Raw genomic sequence first — 20,915 nt, 5'->3', positions numbered from 1 at the left:
GGAAGCCAAAAACGTTGAAACTCAATATCTCAAATCTGCTCAGAATGCAGACAGAATATCTCAAGTTTGAACTTTGCCAGCTTAAGGGGGTAAAAACACAATTTCCCTTAATCGTTTTTTCTCTCAATTGTGACGTGCTTCGTTCGGGTCCCCAGTTTGCAAGTCCCTGCAGAATCACGTCTCGATGCGCACAAGTGAAACTCTGTATTTCACACCCGTCGGGCGGTATAAGGAAAGACCCGCTGCAGCTCATTGGGAGAGAGAAGTGACGTCAAGGAAATCCTCACTGCTACCTTAATATATCCATGAACTGCACTGAGAGCTCAAAGCACATTACTGCGCAAAATATAGACGGGCAGGATTACCAGGGCAAACAGCACCAATCCTCATTCAGGTGCTCCTAATTGAAGACAAAGAAGCCAGGAGCAATTAGATCTCTTTGAGCAGGTTTCTGCTGGATGGGACTGGATCTATTATTGGAGCGCAATTTGGAGCATCCGATTTAGTTTAATTCTTTGTTCAGTCACATTCAAAGAAACAATCGTCGTTTAAGCGAGCGTTTGTCGTCGAATTGCACAAATGACGCTGCTGGCGAGTATGCGGCGCCACAGTATCCGCGTTCAGCATCACCTGCACCGGTGGAGCATCTGCGGGACGGACGGAGGGCAGCTGCTGAGCGATGGCTTCGCGCGTCCCGACATCGGGATGTCCAGGTCCAGTTCCTGCTCGTCCGCCTCTTCGGATTCGGCTGTATCCACCGAGTCTGCGCCTCCAGCTTCGGTCGGACCCTTCACGGTTGTCCTGCTCGGAGACAGCGGCGTGGGGAAATCCGCTCTCGCTAGTATATTCGCTGGAGCATCGGACAGCATGGGCAGCGAGTGCGAGTTATATGGAGGTATGTTGACTATTAACTGGACTTTTTCTTTGTTCTCCAACTCTTCGCAGACACATAAACTATCGCATGTAGGCTAATCACTTAGATTTTAATGTGGGTAGAAGCTTATTGATAGCGGTTGTATTTAGGTTATTACGTATTTATAATTTCAACGTTTTCCCATCATAGAAACATTTGGTCTGATGGTCACTTGTGTAGAATTATATAGAAAGTCAAAACAACAAGTTTAGGGTCATAGAAGTAGGCATATGTGATATATTTATAATATATTTATATACATATTTTAAGCTATTAATATATATCTACGTTACCTTTTATGATTTCTGGACATTTAGCTAGACACCTAGACCAGGAAAAATTGACAAAGGCATTTTTAGGGAAATATTTTTAAAGGAGGGGAGAAATTAACACAAAAGGCATATTTAGGAAAGTGGATCAGATTGTAATTTTGTACTTTTTTTTTTTTGTAATGTCCACTATTTATAACCTTGTTTCAACTCTGTCCTTTTTATTGTTCTCAGGTGAAGTATTTGAGCAGACGATAACAGTAGACGGCGAGAGAGCCACTGTTACCCTTCTCGACACGTGGGATTCACAGGTAACACCTTTGGTTCAATAGAAATTTGTGTTATTATACTTAAAGTGAGAGGAGGTTCTGAGACGTTATGATTTGTGTTTTCATCAGGATGAGGGAAGCTGGACGCATGAGCGGTGTTTGCAGACAGGAGACGCTTTCATTATAGTTTACGCCATAACAGATCGTTCAAGCTTCCTTCGTGCAGCAGATCTTCGCATGCAGCTTCGACGCCAGCACGAGGCCGACCGCACTCCCATCATCCTCGTCGGCAATAAATGTGACCTGGTTCGCTGTAGAGAAGTGTCCATTAGTGGTAAGTGATTTTAAATTGAAATAGTAAAACTATTCAATGCTTCCAACCCGATCTCAGCAATTCGTACATATTTTACGAGGTTGCTAATTCATAAGATCTCACTTACAATTACAATACAATTTGTCTAGACCCCAGTGACGGGTAGGTTTAGGGGTGGGGTTAGGGGTAATGATACACCCCTAGGTTATTCGTTATTTGTACAAATAACCTACCTCTAATCCCACCCCTAAACCTACTGTACAATTTTTGCTAAACCGCATGTATTTTAACCCTAACCCAATTTGTGTAAATTCACACGATTAACCTACCCCTAACCCCATCCCTGAACCTATCTGTCAATGGGGTCTAGACAAGGTTGCACAAATTTGTAGGATTTTTTACTAAACAGTACATATTTTATGAGTTCCCCAATTTTTATGAATGTTTATGAGTTCTTATGAATTCTTATGAATTTGTACGAATAACCTAGCCTAACCCATCCCCTAAACCTACCTGTCACTGGGGTCTAGACAAAGTCACACAAATTTGTACGATTTTTACTAAGTCGTATGTATTTTTACTAAATCATACGTATTTTACGAGTTCCCCAATTTATATGAATTTGTACGAATAACCTACTCCTAATCCCACCCCTAAACGTACCGCATGAATTTTTACGATTTTTGCTAAATCGTATATATTTTATGAGCTTCTCAATTCGCATGAATTCCTATGAATAACCTACCCCTAACCCCACCCCTAAACCTACCCGTCACTGGGGTCTAGACAAATCGTACGAATTAGCCATCTCGTAAAATCCGTACGCATTGGTCGTGAGATAATGTTGGTGCTTATCTACTCTTTATCCTGAAGTTACTTCTATCAGTAGCATTAAAACTAATTAATCTTCTTAATCTGCAAATCCCCTTACGGGATTAATTTCTTAATCAGTTCTTTTTGTTTTTCCTTTATTTCAGTCAGAATTTGTATTTATTATTTTCTATTTTTTCAGAGGGCCGTTCGTCTGCTGCTGTCTTCGACTGTAAGTTCATTGAGACGTCAGCAGCAATGCAACACAACGTCTGGCCCCTGTTTGAAGGCATCATCCGCCAGCTCCGTCTGCGAAGAGACAGCACAGATTCCCTCACCAGACATGGTTCTCTTCAAAAGCGCAGAGAGAGTCTCCCAAAGAAAGCGAAGCGTTTCATTAACAAAATGGTTGCTAAGAAGAACAAGCAGGCAGCCTTCAAACTCAAGTCTAAATCATGTCATGACCTGATGAGCCTGTAGTGCAGAGACTTTGAACAGCCCTTAAAGATTTGTATGGAGTTTGGGTGCAAACATTTTGGAAGGTATCTGTTCAAGTGTTTGTTTTTTTCCCATTTTGTGATTTTTAAGAAAGCTATGGATGTCTATATTAGACTGTGCTTTAGAAGAGCATCGATTGCAGGCTTCTCGCTCCCTCTGTGAAGGACAGAACGCTCTAGTGTTACCCATCGTCCTCTAAATGTTTCAAAAGCCATGAAATACTAAAATGTTTTTGTGGGAACCCCAACAAGTTAAAAGTGATCCTTTTACTTTTTTTTTTATGATTTTCCTGATGGATTTGCTTTTGAATTGTGAAACCTCTTTGTCGTACCTTGTGTGTGAAATGTTTTGTCCAGCTTTTGCTCAGTTTGGGCATATAGCATTCAAAAGAAATAAAATATTGTTTTTTTTATGATAATTCTGAAATACTTTGGTCTTTTTGAAGGTGCACACATCCAGAAAAGCCAAACTGAAGCACTTCCCTGCTGAAAAAAATAGAGCCATCACAGAAAATTCTAATGGTTTCCACTAGAAATACCATTACAAACCATCAACTTTTAACCATTAAAACCATTTAAAAATGTTGTGGGACATATTCCATTATGATATTGGTTTTAACAAGCCACCAACAGAAGGTCACCAATTACCAGTAGAGACCAACAGAGTCCATTACAGTTTCCATTAAAACCAATACAAGAAAAAAAAAAAACATATGCTGGTAGGTACGTTTTGATGCTGGGTAGGTATGTTTTGATGCTGGCTTAAGCTGGTCCTTAGCTGGTTTATGCTGGTCCTTGACCAGCGACATGACCAGCATAAACCAGTATCAAAACATACCTAACCAGCATATGCTGTTTTTTTTCCACCAGGGCCATTATAACCAGTAAAACCATTACCAATTTTGTGATGGTGTCTATTGTTTTTTCAGCAGGAAACGGCTCAGAAAGATAGTAACGACATCTATAAAATAGTCCATGGGACATCACTGGTTCAACTGTCATGTTATGAAGCTACGAGAATACTTTCTGTGTGCTAAGAAAACAAAAATAACGTTGTGGTACTCTGGAAACTGACGCGGAAGAGAAGAAATTGTTGAACGAAGTCATTATTTTTGTTTTCATCCCTGGTGAAAAAACCAGCATATGCTAGTAGGTAGGTTTTGATGCTGAAATGCTGGTTAGGTAGATTTTGATGCTGGTTTAAGCTGGTCCTTTGCTGGTTTTTGCTGGTCACCAGCTTAAACCAGCATCAAAACCTACCTAACCAGCATTCCAGCATCAAAACATGCCTACCAGCATATGCTGTTTTTTTCATCAGGGATTGCGGATAAAAAGTATTTTCGTAGCTTCATAACATTAGGGCTGAATCACTGATATCACATTGACTATTTTAACGGTGTTCTTATTACCTCAGAAAACTCTCGGAATTCATCAGAAATATCTTAATTTGTATTTCGAAGATGAACTAAGCTTTAACGGGTTTGGAACGGCATGAGGGTGAGTAATTAATTTTTGTTTGAACGAGCCCTAATTTATTTTACATGTAAAGATAATTAATAGATAACCAACGTATGTAGCAACATTTTTTCGTTACAACCTCCTTCTGGTGAATATTTGTGTGTAATACAAGAACACATTTGTTCCTGTTATTCAGAAACACTCCTACTTTCCTTTGAAAGCTGAGAAGGAAAAACGAATGACACATTCAGCTGATGTGTGATCACTGCTGTGAATGATAATGAATGATTATGAATGTAGTATATGTGTTAAAACTGTGTAAGACTAAAGCTAACCAGACCTGTTTGTTTATTAGTATTTGCTGTAAATGAACAAACATTGTGTATGGCAGATTGTCAGGTATTGCTCATTACGAGGCCATTTCCTGTCAGATCTGCTATGTGTGAGACAGCTGGTGGACTAAATGAAACATTACTGCAAACCTCCATCTACTCCAGTGTTACTGAAATAGTTAATCTCAGCCACAACAGGTTTCCCTGTTTCAGTACCAATGCCTGCGGTAAGTATCATCGCTACTAATCTTAACCTTTACCCTCTTATTCTCCATTGTGCTGATACGGCTGCATAATAATTAGTCAATGGAAAACCATGGGAAATTCTTGAGTAACCACCACTCAAGGTGCCTTTAACCTGAGACATTCCCATTTAAGGGGTCACTTTTAGAGGAAGTGATCAGAAGTTAATATGTTACAGTATTCATATCCATATTTGCTTTAACTTATAAGTATTGCCAAGTGACTCTTACAAGGAAAAAACGTTTCAAATCATTTTTCATCAACTCTTTCTTCTGTGTTTGTATTTTAAAAGATTATATGTTATATTGTCAATAGAATGATCATTAATGGTGTCCAAAACAACACAACCTTTTGTGTTCCACAGAAAAACGAAAGCCATGCAGGTTTGGAACGAATCAACATGAGGTAATTAAATAAAGCTTATTTATAAGTGTCACTGTTGAATACCAAAGTTCTTGCTAATGTATTCATTTTCAGTATCAGATGAAATGGAGAACAACCAAGCCAGTCTTTCAAAAGATCAAGGATCATAGATTGCAGGCCTGTATTACTCAAGATTGTGAGCACACAGCTGTGTGAAGGTGACCTTTACGCTCTTTATAAATGTACAGTGATTTTCATCAGTCACACAGCTTGTTTTCAGATGTATTTTCTCTTTTTGTCCAAGCTTGTCCTCTGCTTTGTCCCCTTTGTCCTTATCATCTTAAATAGAAAGGATTGAATAAGGCTTCTGATTACAGAGAAAGCTTTTTAGATGCATGTTCACTGTTTGTCCTTTTAATTAAATGCTTGATGTTTACACATTAACACATCCACCAATCCAGTGTACTATTTGCCAAACAGTACCATAAAATACCTTAAATTTACAGTCCACTCCCCTTCAGCAGTGTATCAGTAGATAATGATTAGGCTCAATAAAACAGAGTTAAACTTTGACTTAAGCAGGAAGAACTTCAGGACTGAGACGCTCAGTCTTTTGAGGAGAGGAGCTCTGCTGACAGGTCTGTGTCTTTTGTCCTTTCTTCTTATAGTTTTTCTCTTTGTTTAAGCTGATTTTAAAAGCATATGTTATAGTTATCAATATATCATTTGCATTGAAATGTGGCTTTTGAGGCCTACGTTAGGTTATGATCTTGTTTGACTTTGCTCTGAGCTTTCAGAAGGGTGTTGACCTGCTTATATGGAAGGGCATTTGAAGATATCGAAACTGTAGCGTCGTAGGTGCAAACTTATTTTTGAGCATATTTGTGTGCGGATATGATATTTTTTGATCATGTATTGTCAGAATGTCATCAGAGGTCAAGCTTGGGCCTCTTGTTCTCCCAAACCTTGATACTAGAAACTGTACTGTAATTAGAACCATCTAGCCTAATGTTAATGAATTATCAATGCATTTTTATATCTTAATCTTTGATTGAAATCACTTTGAGTTTGAAAAGTCAAAAATGAAAATGCTGGAAAACAACTGATACTGGTTGAGCTGATGTTTATAACATAGAACATGAGTACTGATTTCAGCTTGCGCACCAGAACGTCCCGATTCATTCATAAATAATTGAAAATATCAACCAATTTATATATATATTATGTCGATCAGGAGTTTTAAGTAGTAGAACTAAAGTAGCTTGTCAGAGGTCACATTAACTTCAATGTCACCTTGTGTTACATCTGTCTCAAGGCGTGTCTGTCTTTCACAATAGATCCGACAGATATAACTGAAATAAAAATCCAGTATCTGTAAAGCACTAAACCTCGCATCTTATTTCAAAACAATATTTTCGTAAAAAACAGACACAGTTAATCTACTTTTAGACTCAAACAGCAACTAAAACAAGCAGATTTATCTAGATATCTTTGTCTTCACATACATAACATGTGGGATCAGTTAAACATTTCTAGGTAAATCTGTTTATTGTTTATCTAGATAAATACATTTATTGAGGGCTGAAGTATGGAGCCACACCTGAATACAACTTCCTTTATTGATCTGTGATCTCCAGCTTACTCTCTTACTCTCCAGCTTACTATTTAATAATTGTCCCATGTTTACTTGACTGAATGATGTGACTAAAATATGTCAGACTGCTTTTACACAGCAAATGACGTAGTCATGATTTGACATTGTAATGTTAATCTAAATCGTTCTTAAGTATTTTATTACAATGTTTTGGCTCCTTGTTTCAGATGTGTGGATCCACATGTACATAATTATTTATTGGTTCATTTGTCTTGGTTCTAAGTCTAGGATTTGTAATATAACTGTCAGTACAGACATTGTAAAATCTGATAAACTGTTATACAGCAGTGACACAAAAACACACATGCGCACATAGTCATTGCTGTCTGGCACAGGAGGCGCCGCCCACTCTTGAATGCCAAGTGACCTTTAAATAACCTTTTTATGTGTTGCGATTCATGTAAAAAAACAAAAACAAAAAAAAAACACACTGCGCCTCATGATGAGTCGTGATGTCACAATCAAATGCCACTCATGTACTATTTTTATGCATATGAGATGCACAGAGGGACTAACACAAAGGGACACAATTAGTTTGATAACAGCGAAAAATAAAACAGAAAATTCCACACATAGGAAATCATCTCTTATATTGCTGAAATATTTGCCATTTTGACTGATTGAATAGTACTAGTGAATAGTAATCATTGACTGAAGTTTACCATTAAAGAAGCAGATGGGTCTGTTTTCTGACCAGGCAACTTTGTGATGCCACTTCATGCTCTAATATTGTTCAGTTTGCATAGCAGAAGCCATGTCAGGGAGTTGTCATCTAATAAAGTTATTTGACAAATAAATGTCACTTCTGTAAACTATAATAAAAGTGTTTTTAATTAAAGACAGTGTTTCATTCATTTTCCGTCAGGTTGTGTTGCCCGGGACCATGAGAGGTGCATATTTGCTACCCTTGACCCTTCTCGTCAGCATTGTAAGTGTGTGTGTGTGCAAGTAGGATTTTAACTTGGTGACCTTGTAGTCTCCTTATGATCTTTTATTCAGTCCATAAATGAGTAACTGTGCTGAAGTCCTTTTTTTTTCCGCCCACACGCCATTAATCAGTCAAAGACCTGACGTACAGCAATAATCTGGATTCATTCGGGCCTTGGAAAGTTAAATGATTTGTTCTACATAAATAATCCACAGAAATGGGAAAATATTCAGCAAGCAGAGTTAGTTTTAATGGATTATTGACTTGATATTAAATAAATGACTGTTTATATTGCAGTAAGACAATAATTTAGTAATTTAACATCTTTATTTAGTGAGAAGTGTGGTCAGATGTGATGTTTTTTTTATTAGTAAGCAGGGAAATCTCATTTTCAGCCACTAATGTTGTTCATGATTGTCTAGATTGATAACAGGCAATATAGCAGTTGGCAATATGCTTATCTATAATGGTGATTTTGCAATAAGTCATTTTAAATTCAGCAACTTAGGGTGTTATTTTTCATATGGCCTCATAATTATTATTTTTTATCTCTCTCTCTTTCTCAGGCTTATGGGATTGGTCTGGAGGACAAAAAGGGGCCATTACAAAATCGAGTTTTAGATGTGCCAGAGTCTACACCTGTGCCCTATGCCATTTACCAGGTACCATAAGCTTTGATTTTGTGTTTTAATGGTTAGTTATGAAGACAGACATAGGTTTACATTTTTATTAGAACATCATCAGTGTCTATAGTCAATAATATATCGACTGAAAATGTTCTAGAAATGTTTTCTTTGTTCAGTTTACATCTGTAGAGAAAGCGGAGACATTCCATGTAAGCGGAGAGACCGAAGGAAAGATCAGTATCTCTTCAGACGGCTGGCTGTTCCTGGAGGAGCCTCTGAAATGGAGCCCTGGGAAAAGCCACCATCTTGATGTAATTTATTATTGTATTACGAAATCGTCAAAAAGATACAAAAAAGTTGTTCTTTTCTTTTACGCACAAAGCACATTGTTGATGTGCAACATTTCCATGGATTATTTTTAGCAATATGGTTTTACATTAAAAATATGTATATGGAAAGTCTATATTTTAAATATTGGTCACTTTTACTTTTCACTATTTAAAATCACTATAATACATTCAGTAGTTTATTTTAAATGTTTTTTTTAAGTACAAATATTCCATTGTTCCATCAGTTAAACACGATGGTGTTTAACTGCCATGGTGTTTAAAATGTAAAAAAAAATATCTAAAATTACAAGATTAAAGTCAAAATGTATTGAGAATAAAGTCGAAATTACGAGAATTAAATGGTAGCAATTAAAGTTGTAAAAAAATATAGCCTGCACATGCAAATGGCCCAGATTAGGAGAACTGAGAGAAGTTGCCAGGCCACTGGAATTTATTTGAATACATGTGAGATTATTAGCAGAAATCATATCATGTGTATACTCGCAGGGACAGTATGCTTGGAAGTAATATTTCACGTCTTCGATTGCATTCTTTAGGCCTATTTGTAGTGCGCCAGCCACCCAATAATAGCAATAAGCTTTGTGCTTTTGATATTTTTAATATAAAACAAAGTCTAAGTTTCAGAATCTGCCAGTTTTATAGCAAAATACAAACAATGTGTCTTGCAATAATGTGTTTTTCAAGCTCTTTAATGTGGCGAAAATTTTCTTTGTGAAAATTCCACCAGCTACTCTCAAAAACATCTGTGGCATCCAGTCTTTCATTCCTCACGGTTAATTAAAAACAACAATGAAACGTTCTAAAGGTTGACGTGGACTCTAGCTCATTAGCAAGAGTTATATTGTTGTCTTTTCTGAGACATATAAGTGACTATTCACAAGCTGTTTTATTCACGGTAAACAGTTATACAATAAACGATTATAACAATTATACAGTAAACGATTGGACATAATTTTAATGTCTTACATTCATTAAGTGTAGCGTGCCAGCCACCCAGTAATAGCAATAATTTTGTGCTTTGTTGCTTTTAGTATAACACAGCTCAGCTCTTAAATTCTGTCAGTTTTATCACGAAATACAAATTATAAATGTTTAATACAGTCATAATACAGCAATCTGTCATGCTACATTAAAGAAGCATGAAAACACATTATTGTAATAGACATATTGTTTGTATTTCGCTATAAACAGATTTTAAAAGCTGAGATTTTGGAATATCTCCCAGTGCTCTTAATCCAGGCCAATTGTATGCGCAATAGGCTAGAATATACTCTCAAAATATTAAAACTTTAATCTTGTAATTGCTACAAATTAATTCTCGTAATTTTGACTTTTTTTCTCAAAATATTTAGACTTTATTCTCATAATTTTGACTTTATTCTTGAAACATTTAGACTTTATTCTCATAGTTTTGACTTTATTGTCATATTATTTTGAGAATAAAGTTGAAAATATGAGAATCAAGACAGAATTATAAGAATAAACTCAAAATATTTTGAGAAAAAAGTCAAAATATTGTACGTTTCTCATAATTTCAACTTTATTTTCAAAATATTTCAACTTCGTTATCGTAATTTTGACTTTATTCTCAATATATTACGACTTTAATCTCGTAATCTTAGAATTTTTTATTAACGTGGCACTAAAATGCCGTCATAGCTGAAGGATTACTTCACTTCCAGTATAAACATTTTCTGATCATTTACTCAACCCTATGTCATCCAAGATGTTCATGTAGTCGAAGTAGTCGAAAAGAAATTAAGGTTTCTGAGGAAAACATTCCAGGATTTTCCTCCATATAGTAGCCAACAGGTTGAAGTCAAAGGGCTCTACATGATCCCAGCCAAGAAATATGGGTCTTATCTTGTGAAACGGGTTATTTTTTAAAAAATAAAATTAAAATTTATATACTTTTTAACCACAAATGCTCGTCTTGCACTTGCGCGACCTCATGCATTACGTAATCACATTGGAAAGTTCACGCGTGACGAAAGTGGAAGTATTGACCCAGTGTTTACAAAGTGAGTCACACGCCCTTACAAAAAAAGGTAAAACAACGATGTCGGACTATTTTGAAGTTGGAGGTGAAAATATTTTTTTCGCCATAACTTTTTGAGCCTAAGTACACAGGCGAAGAACTGACCGTGTACGTGACTTCTCCAGCATGACTAGGCGATCTGTGAAGATGTGAAGACGTGTATGCGCATTGCAGAGCTAATGCAAGATGAGCATTTGTGGCTGAAAAGTATATAGTTTGTATTTTTTTATTAGTAAATAACCAATCGGCTGGGATCATGTAAAACCCTTTGAAGCTGCATTAAAACTGCAGTTTGGACCTTCAACCCGCTGATCCCCATTGAAGTCCACTATATGGAAAAAATCCTGTAATGTTTTCCTGAAAAAACCTTCATTTCCCTTCAGCTGAAGAAAAACTAATCCTCTAATATGAGGTTGTAAAACCACATAATAATTGTATAACATTATTTTATTTTTAATTATGTGTGGGGTTTTTTTTCAGATTGAAGCACAATCAGCAGATGGTAAAACTGTTGATGGGCCTTACTCGGTTGTCTTGCAAGTTGTGGATGTCAACAACAATGCCCCTGTCTTTAGTGAGAATCAGTACAGTGCCAGTGTCAGAGAGCATTCACCTGCAGGTGAGAAACAGACACATTATCAATGGACGTTGAAACTTAAATGAAATTCAAATGAACACATTTTTGCTTTTACTCTTGTGTGCGTGCAGGAGTTCCATTCCTGCAGGTGTTTGCTACCGATGCAGACGATCCCGTTACATTAAATGCCCAACTGAGATACAGCATTGTGAGCCAAATCCCCAATCCTGAAAATGTTCCTTACTTTGGCATTAACCCAGAGAGTGGAGAGATCTTTATAACAGAGGAAGGTATGTCTCAACACATTTTGAACAAAAATACAGAGAAAACCCCAAATGTGCATATGTTGTTATTGTACAAGTTATGATTATGTTTTTTGTTGAGTGCCAAACTATAAGTTTTCATTGAAAGAAGATGAAAGTGTGTCTTAATGTTGTTTTGCAGGAGCAGCGTCTCTGAGGGCCAGGCCCACCATATTGTACAGCCGCGGGGAGGACCGTGGCAGTGCTGATGTCCTGAGAAGAAAGTTTGAGGACTATTGTATTCCAAGGAACAACGTGCCTCTGGAGAGCAACCCCTTTTACTCATGCGTTGAACGTGCCGGTGAGGACATCATTTCCATTTGCCATTTTCCATTTAGTTTAACAGTTTTGTATGCAAGCTTGTTAATATTAAAAAAGTTGCATGATATTTTTGTCCAATTGCTTAAAGGAACACTCCACTTTTTTTGAAAATAGGTTTATTGTCCAACTCCCCTAGAGTTAAACCGTTAAAAAGTTAAAAAGTTTTACCGTTTTCAAATTCATTCAGCCGATCTCCGGGTCTGGCGGTAGCACTTTTAGCATAGCTTAGCATAGATCATTGAATTTGATTAGACCGTTAGCATCTCGCTCAAAACTGTACCTTGGTTGCAGCAGACGCAATGATATTATGCAGCCGTCAACTCTGCCGGCTGCAACTCTGCATCTACACAAACTTAGTGCTGGTCACTTTCAGGTGCTGCTAATATCATTGCACCTGCTGCACCCATGGTACGGCAGCAAAGTTCCTTGATTATTACGCCAGAATGAGAGTATAGTTCCTAGCCATATCAGCCTAGAAAATCGCAACTTTTCATTTTCGGTCAGTCTTAGTACAAGATGTAACTACAGAAGAGTCAAGTTTTAAATAGGAAAATATCATCATTATATATGGCCATTTTTGAGCGAGATGATATCGGTCTAATCAGATTCAATGATCTATGCTAAGCTATGCTAAAAGTGCTACCGCAAGACCCGGAGATCGGTTGAATGGATTCGAAAACGGTAAAACTCAACTGTTTAACTCTAGGGGGAGTTGAACAATGAGCCTATTTTCAAAAAAAGGGGAGTGTTCCTTTAAGCAATTGGACAAAAATATCATGCAACTTTTTTAATATTAAAAATGTTCCACACAATTTTGAGACAAAAGTCTAAATTGTGAGAATCAGCTCGCAGTTGCAAGAAGAAAAGTCTGAATTATGAGATAAAAAGTCTTCAGGGGGACAAGTCTCTTTTTTGACTCTTTTTGACTAAAAACTAAACTGAGTAATGTAAACTCAGAATTTTGAGGGGAAAAAACTGAATTGTGTGATTAAAAACTCAGAATTCTAAAAAAAAAAAAAAAAAAAAAAAAAAAAAGATATTAACTTGGAACTAAAACTGAATTCTGTTTATGTCTTACAATTCAGACTTTTTTTTTTATCTCTATTCTGTTTTGTTGTTTTCGCCACTGACTAAAAAATAAAAAAATGTAATTTATATTGGACAAGTATATATGAAGAGTTCAGATGCAAAACCCCCCTAAATGCCATGTTGGTCAAAAATGAGATAATGATACTGAGTGAATGCTCTCGACACATATTATATGTCTATCAAATACTTTTACTTCAAACTCGCTAAAATCCCAGCCTCAGCCCAATCAGAATTACCGGTACTTGGGTAGAAACCTATACATCGGAGTCTGATACAAATGCATTTTTAAAGAAAGACGTCAGATGGATTTAGAGGCTTTTGCATCTGAACTCTTCGTATATATCTCTCGCAATTCTGAGTTTATATCTTGTAATTCTGAAAAAGAGTCCCTATTTTGAGATATAAACTGCGAGAAATAAAATATCAGAATTGTGAGATAAAAAGATTATTCTGTGGTGAAAACAAGCTTCCATAGTTTTAAGCTCGCAGCGCTGTTTTGAAAAAGCAGTTAATGTTTTGCATATAATCATGCCAGACTCACAGACTTGTTTACTAGCATTTCACTATGAATAACAGAACTTTGACTAAAAAATTTCTAAACGGGCCAAATGAAAGTACTATCTGGGTCTCTCTCCTCTATTTGTGATCCTCTTTGGGCAAATCAAAGCATGAGGGAGAACAGGACATGTAATTGAGAATAAGATTACAGTGCTCTCACATACACACTCAGATTAAACTGGTGTTAATGTGAATGACCACTTGTGTGATTATATTCCCTCACTCTGCTGTGTGGAACGTGCCACGTGCTGTAAATAAGAACACAGTCATTAACTGGGCTCAAGCAGTTCAGCCCTCATCACTGCAGATTAATGTAGTCTCAGAAATGAAGCTGGATTTAACCCAGATTACTATACCATTCAGCATCCACATTACCAGCTCAAATCAATGAACATCATGCAACTAATAGAAATGTGCAGGCCTGTCACTTCATTAGTTTGTATCATGCTGTGGAATGATATTTTATTGACTGAACCTCACTACCTAAATGTGAGCACCAGAGCGACCTGTCAATAAAGTAAATAAATAGACGTGAAGTAGTCCTTTGAACTAACAATTGAACTAAAAACTAACGAGTGTTTATTTCGGTATGAGCAGAAAGAAGAAACGTGAATCTTCTTCAAGATCCAGACTATGCGTTGACTGTTCGTGTAGAGGATATGGGAGGTGACGCTCCAAACGCTTTGAAAAGCACAACACGGGTCAACATAGTTATCCTTCAAAACCTCTGGGTCAAGCCTAGACCAATCAAACTGAGAGAAAATTTGGAAGGGGAATACCCTATGTTTCTTGCCACAGTAAGTCTAGATTTAAAAACAATGATGTTGTTATGTTATGTAGGCAGTGTTTATACTTTTAATTTTATTCATATCATTTCAAATAATTCATTACATTATTTACTTTTTTTTTTTTGTAATAGGTGCGTGCCAATGATCCCACCGCATCGTACAGGCTGGTACAGAAAGAAAGATTTGCCTTCCCCTTCACCATCAATCAAGATGGAGATATCCATGTCACCGCTCCTTTGGATAGAGAACAGAAAGATATGGTAAATAGAAATGCATGAGAAACTGAAATAAAAAGATCAATATTATCTATATTATCTGAGAAAAATAATCAATACCAGTCTGTAGACTACATCGGTGGGCTTCAACATATTTCACTTCTTGTTATTTATTGTATAAAACTGAGTTTTGCATTTTAAGCCTGACGTATGTGTGTGTGTGTTTTAGTACATATTGGTGGTCCTGGCAGAAGATGAACAGGGTGTTGAGCTGGAAAAACCGATGGAGATTCATGTGGAAGTGGAGGATGTGAACGATAACCCTCCTGTGTGTGATGAAGCTGTGTTTGAGGTGCAAGAGAATGAGCCCATAGGTAATAATGTGAAACCCTTTATAAACACAGTTGAGGTCAAAAGTTTACATACACCTTGCAGAATCTACAAAATCTTAAATATTTTACCGAAATAAGAGCGATTATACAAAATGTGTGTTATTTTTTTTTATTTAATACTGGCCTGAATACGATATTTCACATAAAAGATGTTTACATACAGTACATGCATTTAGAGCCGGGGGGTGAAAACTTTTGAACTGAGTGAGGATGTGGACATTTTTCTTCTTATGCCTAAATACCTTATTTTTTTTAAGTTAGTACTGCCCATTAGAAGCTACAGAAGATACTTACATGTCCCCCTGAAGACAAAATAAGTTAAATTTACCTTTTCTGAAGAACAGCGGGTAGTTTAACTGTTCAGAACAAACAAGGAACTCATGAACAAAACTAAAAAACTATCACTAAACAAAAAAATAAATATATAAACACAGCTGTGGATCATTCAGGTAACAACACAGTTTTAAAAATCAAGTGTATGTAAACTTCTGAACAGGGTAATTTTTTTTTTTTAATTCAACTGTTATTTTCTCTTGTGGACTAAATGTAAATGTCTTTTATGTGAAATATCTTATTCAGGTCAGTACTAAATAAAACATAACATGCATTTTGTATGATCCCTCTTATTTTGGTAAAATATCTAACATTTTGCAGATTTTGCAAGGTGTATATAAACTTTTGACTTAAACTAGTTGGATTTTCATATTTTATAGGGACTTTCCATAGACATAATGAATTTTATACTGCATAAACGGTACATACTATACCCTAAACCTAACCTTCACAGAAAACTTTCTGCGTTTTGTATAATTTATATGCTTTTTTCCTCATGGGGACCAAAAAAATGTTCCCATGTGGTAAAAAAAAAACAGGTTTTATTATCCTTGCTATGGGGACCCTAACATTTGATCCTTACAGCGTATGGTTTATCTGGGTTTACCCATTGATTTTATATCATAATGTTTGTTTAAGATGAAAAATCTTAGTGTGATCTCAGATTTTTGGATTCCACTTTCTTGTTTTAAATTACTTTTTATTTATTAACTGTTTTGCCAGTTTGATTTTTGAACTTGAAATGTTTTTTTATATGCATGTTTAGGTAATCAAATTGGTGTTCTGCCTGCTCATGATAGTGATAAGGAAGGCACACTGAACTCATTATTAGTCTACACACTCCTGAGCCAGGTGCCTTCCAAGCCATATGACAAAATGTTCAGCATCGATCAAGGCAATGGCGAAATCAAAGTGGCAATTGCAAACTTCCAAAGGAAAGAGGTGCCTCAATATGAGCTTACCTTCAGTGTGTCTGATACAGGTAAACAAACACACTGAACATATTGCAATACAGTTTTACGAAGAATGTGCGGCTTAACTTTTGCACTTGTTTGTAGTTCACACAACGGAATGTAAAGCCATCATCAAGGTCATCGACCTCAATAATGAGATCCCTGTCTTCGAGAAACAAGATGTATATGCTTTATTTTACTACTTATATAAATTACATTCTTTCTCTCGGTAAATGATTAAATACTTAATCTCTGCTCTGATTCACAAAATCCTACTGCAGTATGGGACACACAGTGTTCCTGAACTGGCTGAAGTGGGAACCACTTTGCTCACCATCAAAGCCACAGATGCAGATGACCCAGGAACAGGAAGCTCTAAAGTGGAGTATCACATCGTTGATGGAGACCCACATAACCTCCTCGCCATTAAGGATGATGAAGCCACTGGAGAGGGCAGAGTCTACATCGCTCGGGTAACAAGAATTCACTCACGAGGCTCATGTTGAAACTGTCTACATTTCTGTTTTCTGCTTTTTGTACTCTTTATATTTCTTTATTTTTTCATATTCTTTATCTTCAGCCACTGGATTACGAGCTCCAGAATGTCTTCAACCTTAAGATTGATGCACGTAATCCCGAGCCCCTGATCAAAGGAGTAGAATATGATGAAAGAGCCACCACAATTGTTGTCATTCAGCTGGTGGATGTGGATGAGCCTCCAAAATTTGAAGTGGAGAGTCTTCATGTCAACGTTCCAGAAAACATCACGATTGGAACCGTAATAATGACAGCTGAAGCCAAGGATCCGGAGGGAAAGACTATCAAGTAATGCTTTGCATTGTGTCTCCTACATAATCTTCATATTTAAGATGAGATTATTTGTTTGAAGTGATTTGATTATGCTACTTCCTAAGTTTATTAAAGAGAGAGCTCTATTCCAGCAATTATATGTTGAAACTTATAAACTTAATAATTTAAGAAATAGAACACATATTGCATGGTGATGGTTCAACTTAATATTTCGATTTAATTCGGTCTGTTGGTAAAAATTTTATGCTTTAAAATTTTAGATTGAGCATTAGCTGAACAAAAATTAAAAGCTTGTGCAGAATCTTAAATTTTGCTTCTTGTAATGTCAGTTTTTTTCCAAAAATACTTCATTTTAGGGGGTATATTTAGTTTATTTATGTATTTACACTAGCAGTCAAAAGTTTTTGAACAGTAAGATTTTTAATGTTTTAAAAGAAGTCTCTTCTGCTCACCAAGCCTGCATTTATTTGATCCAAAGCACAGCAAAAACAGTACAATTTTATATTATTTTTACAATTTAAAATAACTGTTTTCTATTTGAATATATTTTAAATGTAATTTATTCCTGTGATTTCAAAGCTGAATTTTTAGCATCATTACTCCAGTCACATGATCCTTCAGAAATCATTGTAATACTGATTTGTAAATTCTGATTTGCTGCTCAGAAAATATGTATTTTTTTTAAAACAGCTTAGTAAAATTAGTTCAGGTTTTTTTGTTAACAGAATGTTCAGAAGAACAGCATTTATCTGGAATAGAAATCTTTTATGAAATTATGAATGTCTTTATCATCACCTTTGATCAATTTAAAGCATCCTTGCTAAATAAAAGTATTAATTTCTATTTAAAAAAATGTTCATATATATATATATATATATATATACACACACACATTCATACATACACTCCAATTCTAAATTTACAATACTTCATTTTAGATAATTCCTGATCTTTGGTTCTTTCCATTCATCAAAAAATCCTACAAAGTGTACACAATTGTTTTAAATATTGATCATAACAATAATAATAATAAATGTTACTTGAACAGCAAATCAGCGTATTAAAATGATTTCTGAAGGATTGTGTGACACTGAAGACTGGAATAATGATGCTAAAAATTCAGCTTTGAAATCAGAGGAATAAATTACATTTTAAATATATTCAAATAGAAAACATTTTAATTTGAACATTTTAACATTAAAATTTTATTTTTTTTCTGTATTTTGGATCAAATAAATGCAGGCTTGGTGAGCAGAAGAAACTTAAAAAAAAAAAAAAAACATCAAAAATCTTACTGTTCAAAAACTTTTGACTGGTAATGTAGGTTTAAATAGAAAAAAAAAGTCTGATTTTATTTTTTATTTTTTCAAAGTGGTAAAAGACTTTTCGACTCCACTGTATGTTATTTAAAATAGCTCTCTCTCTCTTTCTGGAAGCCTCTTTTTAGTACTAATTAGTATTTTAAATGCATTTTATGTAATTCCTGCATTTAAATATTCTTTTTGTCAGGTTTAAGATGGAAGGTGATGAACATAATTGGCTGGAGCTGGACGCAGGCTCTGGAGAACTGAAGACTAAAGCTGCTCTGGACAGAGAGACGGTGGAGAAGATCTCTCTCACAATTATCGCATATGAGACAGGTGAGAAACCGACAGATCTCTGATGCATTGACTCACTCCAGGTGAGTGTCATTTGGTAAATATTACAATCTATTTCTGTTCTTTCCAGAGGGAGACAAGCAGGAGGCTGAGATGAAGGTGGATATTCATCTGCTGGATGTGAACGACAACTACCCCAAACTGGAGAAGACACGTGGCTTCATCTGCATTCAGGATATGACCCCCTTAACACTCACTGCTGTCGATAAGGACAGCGACCCCTACGGAGAGCCTTTCACCTTCTCCCTGAACCGCAAGTCACAAAACTTTGAGGTCAAACCTCTGAATGGTGAGCAGATCTTCAGTTTATCCACTGTAGTCTAAAAATACAGGCTGTTGTATGTAATTTATGTACTGCCTTAACTACGTAAACCTGTATGTGGGTCTACAGGAAACTCAGCGCAGCTGATTTTAAAGAAGAAGCCCTCAACTGATCTAAACGCCACTGTTCCCATCAACATCTTAGACAAGGCTGGGATGGGTATCACTCAAAAGTTTGACGGTAAACTTTTTTCCCTCTCTGTTTATTTTATATATAACATCCAACTCACTAATAAACTCTTTAGCACTTTAACATGGTATGACATCTAATCGGAGATTTATCTCTTTCTTTTTCATAGTGCGCATATGTAACTGCACTAAATTGGGCTACTGTTACATCGAGCCAGCAGCTCACAGCTGGAAGCTGGGCATGAGCAGCACCATCGGCATCCTGGCAGGAATATTCGGCTTTATCAGTAAGACTGATATGTTTCATTTTGCTCTGTTAATATTTAAGAGTAAAAAGAAGCAAATTGAAAAAATGTTTTGTTTTGTTTTTTCTTCCAGCTCTGCTCATGATCGTTGTTACCTATCGAATCAAGAAGAAAGATCAGAAGAAGAGAGCAGCATCTTCTGCAGAGGCTAAAGCAATGCTCTAGAGTTGGAATAACATGCAAACATTATTCGGTACACAACCCAGGCAAACCGACATCCATGACCCTCAACACACACCTTTATTTTGTAAAGTGGTTGTGCTGCTTCTTTTAATTTTTAAAACACTTTTTAATATCACTAAATATTCATGTTCAGGATTTGCATCGTCTGACAGTTTTAACAGTAACTTATTTACCTTGTGGCCTGGCAGATATATATTATTATATTTTTCCAGTTTATAAATATAACTGTTGTCCCCCTAGTGTTTAAAGGAGTTTAAACGTCTTTATGGTATATTTTTAGTACAAAAGGTACTTTGAGACATGAGTATACAGTGTGTTGTCATTTCATATGGATTAAAGCTATAAAAATGTAAGTCTTCTATTTATTCCCCATTGTCCAAGAATCAACTAAAATGTGTAAAAATGTTTCCATGTGATATTTTTTGTTTTTGACTTTTCTCCTAGAGAATATCTTGTGCAGGTCAAAGGTCGGGTTCTTTGAAATGTCCTTTAATTCTGCAGTGCAACTCCATTATTGAAGTAGGCATAAAAATCACAGAATGTGTAGAAAACTGAAATTGTTCATTCTGTAAATAAAGTTCAACTTTGACCCAGATGCTGCGTGAAAACATTAAGGATATTTTTTCAAGAGTACGTAATAGAAATGAGTAAAGACTTGTTCATTGCTTCTTACATAATTCTTAAATAATTGTATGCCTTGTGTTTCTATAAATTTTTAACACAGATTGCAGATCTTGAAAGAGACATATATTACTGTCAAGAAGAGAATATGAAAAAACAAAGACAAATCAAACAAACTAGAGGTGCCTAAAACTCACTCTCATAAATTCTCAGTCTGTATCACTAGTCTGTATCTCTTCATGCTGATCTATCGCTTTCATATTCATCAGTCTCCAAGCAACGTTTCATAATAAACAC

At 35.9% G+C, this 20,915-nt stretch overlaps 2 protein-coding genes across 3 annotated transcripts; both read left to right on the top strand.

Moving 5' to 3' along the window:
• Positions 1-317: 317 nt before the first annotated feature.
• Positions 318-3,451, top strand: gem (GTP binding protein overexpressed in skeletal muscle). The gene is made up of 4 exons (XM_051130981.1): positions 318-895; positions 1,417-1,493; positions 1,581-1,785; positions 2,777-3,451. Exons 1-4 carry the CDS (start codon positions 580-582, stop codon positions 3,052-3,054), a joined length of 876 nt encoding a protein of 291 aa, XP_050986938.1. The 5' UTR covers positions 318-579; the 3' UTR covers positions 3,055-3,451.
• A 2,541-nt stretch (positions 3,452-5,992) lies between these two features.
• On the top strand, positions 5,993-20,592 carry cdh17 (cadherin 17, LI cadherin (liver-intestine)). 2 transcript variants are annotated; one of them, XM_051130965.1, is made up of 19 exons: positions 5,993-6,105; positions 7,987-8,049; positions 8,616-8,711; positions 8,852-8,986; positions 11,544-11,682; positions 11,772-11,930; positions 12,085-12,243; positions 14,508-14,707; positions 14,830-14,958; positions 15,143-15,287; positions 16,405-16,620; positions 16,697-16,773; positions 16,873-17,064; positions 17,172-17,416; positions 18,911-19,041; positions 19,130-19,348; positions 19,451-19,561; positions 19,680-19,796; positions 19,888-20,592. In XM_051130965.1, the coding sequence occupies exons 2-19, from the start codon at positions 8,005-8,007 to the stop codon at positions 19,977-19,979; spliced, it is 2,607 nt and encodes an 868-aa protein (XP_050986922.1). In that variant the 5' UTR covers positions 5,993-6,105; positions 7,987-8,004; the 3' UTR covers positions 19,980-20,592. The 2 variants fall into 2 exon arrangements, with proteins under 2 accessions (XP_050986922.1, XP_050986923.1); XM_051130966.1 differs by lacking the exon at positions 5,993-6,105 and adding an exon at positions 6,242-6,321.
• The last annotated feature ends 323 nt before the right edge of the window (positions 20,593-20,915 follow it).

This window comes from Labeo rohita, chromosome 16 (genome assembly GCF_022985175.1).
Source record: "Labeo rohita strain BAU-BD-2019 chromosome 16, IGBB_LRoh.1.0, whole genome shotgun sequence".
Classification (NCBI taxonomy): Eukaryota; Metazoa; Chordata; class Actinopteri; order Cypriniformes; family Cyprinidae; genus Labeo; species Labeo rohita.
The sequence above is the reverse complement of the archived record's forward strand: the minus strand, read 5'-3'. Positions and strand labels throughout refer to the sequence as shown.